This window comes from Echinops telfairi, unplaced genomic scaffold (genome assembly GCF_000313985.2).
Source record: "Echinops telfairi isolate 266 unplaced genomic scaffold, ASM31398v2 ScPeMD7_2010;HRSCAF=2546, whole genome shotgun sequence".
Classification (NCBI taxonomy): Eukaryota; Metazoa; Chordata; class Mammalia; order Afrosoricida; family Tenrecidae; genus Echinops; species Echinops telfairi.
In genome coordinates this window covers 19,431,989-19,439,954 of record NW_022105908.1, presented here as the reverse complement: position 1 = coordinate 19,439,954, position 7,966 = coordinate 19,431,989, and the positions used below count along the sequence as shown (strand labels likewise).

The following is a 7,966-nucleotide window of genomic DNA, read 5'->3' as shown; positions in this document are numbered from 1 at the left end:
GCTCTTGACCCAAGGATGCAACACAAGCGAAGCAGATGCAGGCTGGATTGCTTGCCCAAGTCCTTTCTGGGGTTCCCAGGCTGCAAAGCCAACTTCTCCTAGGTCTTTCGCCCAAAGGCTGTTACAGCTGAAGGGGAGGGCCATGGGAGTACCAGGGCTTTCTCTGTCTTGAGCTGTTGTCTCTGAAGATCCAGCAGCGCTAAGCTTCATGAGCAATAAGTCAGAGGCTGCCTGGGTTCCAGTTATCAGTACAAGGTAGTCTTTTTATTCATACCTTTGGAAAAAAACAGTTTTATCAGCACCTAATCCACATATCATACAATCCAATAGTTCAGTCATATCAAGAGTTGTACAATCATTACCACAAACAATTTTAGAACATTTCCTTCTTTCTTGCACCCCTTGTTATTAGCTACTCATTCCCCCAATCTCCCCGCCACACACCAAAGAAACTATGCATCCAGTTACTGTCTCTATGGACTTGTTCATAACTAACGTTAAGCAAAACCATACTTGGCACCTGAGCATGGCCTTTGACTATAGTGCCTTTTCCGAAGAGACAAGTCACCAGCAAGATGAAAGGCCCCATAGGTGCCCTGCAATTTCATCTGTTTGTTTGTTTTTTAAATCCCATCTTCCGAGCTGGTGATTCAACCACAGCCCCTGAATGACTGCCCTCTCCCCACGTTGCCCCTGGCCAAACCATGCAGGCGACCCTTCCTCCCCTCCCAACTCAGATCCTGGAGCTGCGGCACGAGAACGTGGCCCTCTACCTGGGGCTCCTCCTGGCGACGGGGGCGGCGGGAAGCTCAGCGCCCGGGGAGGGCACCCTGGCTGTGGTCTCAGAGCACTGTGCCCGGGGCTCCCTCCAGGACCTCCTCGCCCAGAGAGACATCAAGCTGGACTGGATGTTCAAGTCCTCCCTCCTGCTGGATCTCATCAAGGTGCGGCTGTGGAAGCGGAGGTGGGTGGGTAGGGATGGGTAGGAGGGTTCCTGGGGCTGGTAGCTATAGCGTCTGGAGCCGCCAATTCCCTCTGCCCTTTCCAGGGAATGAGATACCTGCACCACCGAGGCGTCGCCCACGGGCGACTTAAATCCCGGAACTGCGTGGTGGACGGGAGGTTCGTGCTCAAGGTCACCGACCACGGCCACGGGCGGCTGCTGGAAGCTCAGAGGGTCTTACCAGAGCCCCCAAACGCGGAGGGTAGGATCCCTGGAGCATGCCCCCGGGGCCCCAGAATTTTAAGGGCTCCTCCCTCCTTCCCAGGGAGCCTGAGTGATGTAGGAATTACTTGTTGGGCTACTAACCTCCACCCCACCCCCGCTGCCTTGGTCTGTCCCCGGAGACCTGCAACTATCCCCAAAGCCATTTCTGAGAAAACCAGGTAGGTGCTGCAGGGGGAAAGGAGCCCTGGTGGAATCGTGGTTAAGGATTGAGCTGCAAAGTCAGCAGTTTGAAACCACCAGCCCATCCGCGGGAGGAAAACGAGGCTTTCTACTCCCAGAATGAGTTACAGCCTTGGAAACGCACAGGGGCAGTTCTACCCTGTCCTCGAGGGTCACTGCGGGTCGGAATCGACTCGATGGCAGTCTGGATGGGAATTTTGGCTTCTCTTTCCCTCTCTCTGTTCGCCTTCGCCCTCTTTCACAGCCACGAGTCATAGCTCCGGCTCCCAAAACGGAACTGTGATTTCAGAAGGGTGCAGGAGGTGGGGTCTGCACCGGAAACGTGGGGTGTGTCCAGGGGCGGAGCCTGCTTCCAAAGGGGCGGGGTGTCAGCCCCACCCCCACCCCCCTCACCCCTCTCTGGGCTCCATTCTGGGCACCACCCTTCTGAAGTTTCTCCCCCACCCAAACAAACAAACCCAGTACCAGGAGAGGACTCAGAGACTCCAGCACGGCGTCCCTGTGCCCCTCCTTAGAGCAACAGAAAGCCTCGCCTTCCTCCTGAGGAGTGGCTGGTGGACTCGCCAAGGCAGGGGGGAGGCGGGGAGGCGGAGAGGGAAGGTTAGTAGATATCACGGAGCAAACCCACGCTGAGATGTGGGGGTCTGTCCCCCGTACCCCCTTGCCTCCGCGTGCCTATGTCCCCTTCCCTATCCTAGACCAGCTTTGGACAGCTCCGGAGCTGCTCCGGAGCCCCGCCCTGGAGCGTCGGGGGACTCTGGCTGGGGACGTCTTCAGCATGGCCATCATCATGCAGGAAGTGGTGTGCCGCAGCGCACCCTACGCCATGCTGGAGCTGAGCCCCCAGGGTACGACCTCCCCTCAGCCCTGTGACGTAGTAGTCGGGACCAGAGGGGCACCTTGCAGTTAGGGCTCCCGTTTCTCCCTAAAACCCACCACGAGGCTTTATGATGCACGGTTCCCCAAAGCTAGGGTCTGAAGGGTCAGGACCACGGAGAACAGAACTTCTGGATGAGATGGGATCCCGCTGGGGAATCTGACCCAGCAGGCTCCTCTCAGATTCCCAGGGGGAAGGGGTCACAAACACCCCCTGTGGATTTCACAGGCTTAGGAAGGAACCTGTGGGTAAAGTACCTAGTTCAGCGGAGCTATGCAATGACTGCTAGTCTCTTGGCCTGTGTCACCTGGCACCCCCTACCCTCCCCCAAGGGTCAGGGTCCTCTTGTTACTCCCTACCCTTCTCCTCTAAGTTCTAGGACCCCCTGCTAGTATCCCTAGCTCAGGCTTCAACCAGCAAGCCATGGACAGAAGTGGCTTTGGTTCTGGGGGGCCCACCCTTCACAGTTCCCTCATGCCCCCAGAAGTGGTGCAGAGGGTGCAGGGCCCACCTCCGCTGTGTCGGCCGTTGGTGTCCATGGACCAGGCCCCCATCGAATGCATCCGACTGATGGAGCAGTGCTGGGCGGAGCAGCCAGACCTCCGGCCCTCCATGGACCGCACCTTCAACCTGGTCAGGCGCTGGAACTGGGCAAGGGCTGGGCTGGCCACTGGGACCCTGACCTTGTCAGTAACCCGAGGAGGTGGCGGGCAGGCACGGCAGGACCTCTTATTTCAGTCTAAGGAATAGCCTAAGGACCAGCTTGGTGGGGCCTGTAGAGGCCTCGGAGAGGGAGACAGATCTCCAGGTGGCTAAAACATTCTATTCAACTGGGCTGACATGTTGTGAGAGCTAAATTAAGGGGCCCCGGTGACCTGAATGTTGGTCAGCAGTAGGAAACCACCAGAAAACTCCTTGGGAGTTTATTCCTGTGAAGAGTTAGCAGTGGTTCTCAATCTTCCTCATGCCGGAACCCTTTAATACAGTTTCTCATGTTGTGGTGACCCTCCAACCATAAAATTATTTTCGTTGCCACTTCATCACTGTCATTTTGCTACTGTGATGAATCATCATGTAAGCATCTGATATGCAAGATACATTTTCATTGTTACAAATTGGACATAATTAAACATAATAAAAGCATAGTGATTAATCGCAAAGCAAGACGTAATTATATACTGTGAAATATCTGTGTTTTCCAATGGTCTTAGGTGACCCCTGTGAAAGGGTTGTTCGACCCCCCAAAGGGGTCGCGATCCACATGTTGAGAATCGCTGAGTTAGAGTTTCAGAAACCCACAGGGACAGTTCTACCTGTCCTAGAGGACCGTTTTGAGTCAGCATTAACTCGTGGCAGTGAGTTTGAGAAGTTATGTGTTTGGCAAAGACACTTGCCCTGGAAGTCCAAATGACTGGGATTCAGGGCCCTGACTTCTCTGGACCTTCCTGGCCCATGCGCCCCTGGAAACAGGGCCCAGCACCAAGGCTGCTTGATAAGAAGCAGATGAAGGGGGCGCTGGGGGCGCGGGAGCAGGGGCAGGCATGGCCCAAGCCCATGGGCTCCTCAGGAGTCCCATCAGCTTCTTCCTTCTCCTAGTTCAAGGGCATCAACAAGGGCCGCAAGACCAACATCATTGACTCGATGTTGCGCATGCTGGAGCAGTACTCCAGCAACCTGGAGGACCTGATCCGGGAACGCACAGAGGAGCTGGAGTTGGAAAAGCAGAAGACAGACCGGCTGCTCACCCAGATGCTGCCCCCGTGGGTGCCCACGGGGAGGGCGGCCTGGGCCGCAGCACACCAGCAGCCTCTAGGTATCCTGACTGCATGCCACCCGCAGGTCGGTGGCGGAGGCCCTGAAGATGGGGACGCCGGTGGAGCCCGAGTACTTTGAAGAGGTGACGCTGTACTTCAGCGACATCGTTGGCTTCACTACTATCTCGGCCATGAGTGAGCCCATCGAGGTGGTGGACCTGCTCAATGACCTCTACACGCTCTTTGATGCCATCATCGGATCCCACGACGTCTACAAGGTGGCGGCCCGGAGGGTCCCCACCTCCAGTTTAGTCTCACCGCCTCCCCCAAGCTCCTCCTGCTCAGCCTCCAGCGCACCTGCCCCACCCACTCTCCTCCAGCCCTCGTGCCTCTGAGTTCCGACCCCCAGTGCCCAGCTCAGCTCCCCAACTCTCAGCCTGCTTGTCCAGGATCTCTGCACGGATCAGATTAGGTCTCCTGGGGGCACTGCAGGGCGCAGGGGGGAGGGGACGGGGCACCCAGTACTGAAGGAAGGCCACCATCCTTTCCCCAGGTGGAGACCATTGGGGACGCCTATATGGTGGCTTCGGGGCTGCCCCAGCGGAATGGGCAGCGGCATGCGGCAGAGATCGCCAATATGTCGCTGGACATCCTCAGCGCTGTGGGCACCTTCCGCATGCGCCACATGCCCGAGGTGCCCGTGCGCATTCGCATCGGCCTGCATTCAGGTAACCTCCCAGGGTCGGGGCCATGGCTTTTGCTGCCCAGACCACTCAGAGAGCAAAACCCAACTGTCATAGAAGCAGAAAGCCTCCTTTCGCCAAGAGCTGATGTCTAGTCCACGCCGCCGCCACCAGCCACTAAAGGGCTTCCAAAAAGTTCGTGGCAAGATGCCCTTATCTTGAAGCTGCCTTGGTTTTAATGGGGGAGACTATGCTGAGCGGTGTGTGTTATCTGGGGGAGCTGGGGGAGCTCTTGGGGGAGGGACTAAGAGCCGCTCAGGGCTCCCCTCGCCTGCTAACCTGCACACCTCCGCAGGCCCGTGCGTGGCGGGCGTGGTGGGCCTCACCATGCCGCGGTACTGCCTGTTTGGGGACACGGTCAACACCGCCTCTCGCATGGAGTCCACCGGGCTGCGTGAGTGTGTCACTGGGGCTGCGGGGGGCGGGGAAGGGCGGGGGCGCGGGGCGGCCCGAGCGCTTGACGTCCTGCCACTCCGCAGCTTACCGCATCCACGTGAACAGGACCACGGTGCGCCTCCTACAGGCCCTGGACCAGGGCTTCCAAACGGAGGTTCGGGGTCGCACTGAGCTGAAGGTCAGGTCTGCCCCCCTCCGCCCTCGCTGACACCCTCCCTCCCCTCCCCACCCGCCTAGGACTAGAAGTCCCCCACCCGGGCGGTCCCCGACCCACCTCCCAGACCACCCCCTCCTGCCCAGGCCGCCTAAGTCCCCGTGTCTCTCCAGGGCAAGGGCGCCGAGGACACGTACTGGCTGGTGGGCAGACGGGGCTTCAACAAGCCTATCCCTAAACCGCCCGACCGGCAGCCAGGGTGAGCGTTGGGTGTCTGGCCAGCGAGGGACAGGCCCCTGCCAGGGCCAGAGCATCCCCTCTGCCCTGGCGTCCCTCCCTCCCTCCGGGTGTCTGCCTGGACTCTCCTCCTTCCCCTGCCCTGAGACGGCCACCCTCACCTCTCCGCGCAGGGCCAGCAGCCACGGCATCAGCCTGCACGAGATCCCCCCGGAGCGGTGCCAGAAGCTGGCGAAGGCCAGGCCCGGCCAGTTCTCCGGACAGTGAGGCCGCGCGGCGGGTCCAGGTGCTTCAGGTCCCATGCCTACCTCTGGCTCCCCAATCTCGGAGGTGCTTGCTGCTTCAAGTGGGCTGTAGTAGGCCCAGAAATCCAGGCTTGGGTGCATGATGGCCCTGGTCCCTCAAATGGAACTAGCAAACCAATCTGGACACCGAGGGGGCCAACACCCACCAAACAAACGTGGAAAACTTCCCTGTTGAGCAAACTGGTCCACGCCACTCCTTGAAACTCTGATCTAACCCTCCTCTTGCTCAGGGAGCCCTATAAACCCTTTTCCAGAGTCTCTCTCTAAGACACTGTTCTTTCCCTCAGGAATATTCGGGAAGGCCCGTCTATGAAAGTTGCTTCAATAGAAGACCGAAAGGCTGGCTGATGCTGGCAGTTTCCGTCCAGCTCTGCCGCAAAGGATTCTGGGCCTGCTGTTGACCTTGGGAGAGCCTCGGGCCCTCTCTGGGCTTGGGCCCCCTCAGTGGTGAAGGAGAGGTGGCCCAGAGGGTTTCCACAGCCCCTTCCAGCTTTACCTGCAGGCTAGCCTCAGGATCCAGGGCCCTGTGGTGTCTGGCCCCACGGCCTCGAAGGACCCTGAGGTCATCAGGGATGTCAGGAGGTCAGAGGGAGGGTCTCCATTTTCCAGGGGCCCTCAAGGCCCCAGAAAGGAGGACCTGGGGTTGAATGCTTCAGCCCCAGAGGACGTAGACATCTTGGTCCCTCCTAGTCAGGGTTGGCTCATGGCCTGAGGAGGAATAGACTTCGCTTTAGCCTGGAGTCTCCTTCCCAATTCCACCTCCTCCTTAGTCAGCTCCCTCTCAGGTCGGCGTGACCAGGGAACATTGTTTCCCATGTGCAGAGAAAAGCTTATTTCGAGGCTTTGGGGGATGGGAAATGAAGCAAACAGCACCAAACCTTGTCTAACCAGAACACACAAGAAATAGTCGTCCCTCTTTAACCAGGCCCTGCGGGCAGGTGGTGAGACAGAAGAGTCCTCTCTGCTCAGACCTTGGCAACAAGGGTCACCCTCTGTCCTGAGAGCCCCCGGCTGAAGTTCCCTTGGCGGTGGTGCTCAGATGTTCCAGAGCCTGGGCCTGAGCATTTTTGACGGTTGGTGCCCTTTGCCATCGCTGTGGTCGCTGAGAGAAGTTGGCTTGCCACTGTACGTGGTGAGTGTCCAGTATGTGGAGACTATGGTGTCGTGACACTCAGGCTGTCCTAAGTGGAAGGATGGACTGGATCCTCAGACGAGTAGCACTGCCATCAGTTGGGGGCTTGTCCTCAGTGCCCTTCCTGGGCATCTGTGTCTGCACTTTGACACGTCCCCTTGGACTATTTCTGTGCCCTGAGGAGTTTTCAAAGCATGGAATGAAATGTCCCTAGGATCCCTAAAATCCAAGCTATAAACTACTCTGTTTCCCCGAAAATAAGACAGTATCTTATATTAATTTTTGCTCCCAAAGATGCACTAGGTCTTATTTTCAGGGGATAGCTTATTTTTCCATGAAGAAGAATACGGTACACATTTATTGTTTATTGTTTTATTAAAAGAGACCTCACACTTCCTGTCTGCTCTGGCTGTGCTGCGGCCAACAATGAACTGTGCGGGGGCGCCCGCTGCTACGGTCCAGAGTCCAGAGTTATGGTAGCTTCGGGGGGGCTTATTTTCGGGGAGGTCATATTTTCGGGGGGATGCCTTATATTTCAGCAAGAGGTAAAACTGTAAGTAGGTCTTATTTTGGGGGGATGTCTTACTTTCAGGGAAACACGGTAGCTATCAAATACGTTTGCTCTAGCTTAGGGAATCAGGGTTTCTGCTCGTTTGGGTGTTGAGCCAACATTTTAAAATCAAGAGCTACCACATTTTAAGCAGGCATGCTTGACATCGGAAGAGCTGGCCACGCGGGGCTGGGCCTGCCCCTCAGCCTTGCCCTGTCAGAACTGAAGCACGACAGTTCTTCACCCAGGACTTTCACCCCTCAGTTCTCAGTCCCCAACCTTCCCTATTCCCCCAAGAACGAAAATTGTTTGAACCCTGCCGAATCTGTAAGGCCCCTGGACATTTGAGCTCAGGAGTATAAAGATGGTAGGCTCGTGGGCAGCCCTAATGGCATTGTAGGTTACACACT

General features: G+C 57.3%; 1 protein-coding gene across 1 annotated transcript in view; it reads left to right on the top strand.

The window, feature by feature from the left end:
- The window catches only part of GUCY2D (guanylate cyclase 2D, retinal), a 20,336-nt gene extending 13,021 nt beyond the window's left edge, over window positions 1-7,315 (top strand). Inside the window, exons 7-18 of the mRNA XM_004713006.3 lie at window positions 738-944; window positions 1,049-1,205; window positions 2,107-2,256; window positions 2,770-2,918; window positions 3,882-4,045; window positions 4,125-4,317; window positions 4,593-4,767; window positions 5,078-5,176; window positions 5,262-5,356; window positions 5,506-5,591; window positions 5,743-5,855; window positions 6,162-7,315. Of these exons, the coding sequence (XP_004713063.3) occupies window positions 738-944; window positions 1,049-1,205; window positions 2,107-2,256; window positions 2,770-2,918; window positions 3,882-4,045; window positions 4,125-4,317; window positions 4,593-4,767; window positions 5,078-5,176; window positions 5,262-5,356; window positions 5,506-5,591; window positions 5,743-5,836 (1,569 nt within the window). The 3' untranslated portion in view covers window positions 5,837-5,855; window positions 6,162-7,315. The remainder of the gene's footprint in view (window positions 1-737; window positions 945-1,048; window positions 1,206-2,106; window positions 2,257-2,769; window positions 2,919-3,881; window positions 4,046-4,124; window positions 4,318-4,592; window positions 4,768-5,077; window positions 5,177-5,261; window positions 5,357-5,505; window positions 5,592-5,742; window positions 5,856-6,161) is intronic.
- The last annotated feature ends 651 nt before the right edge of the window (window positions 7,316-7,966 follow it).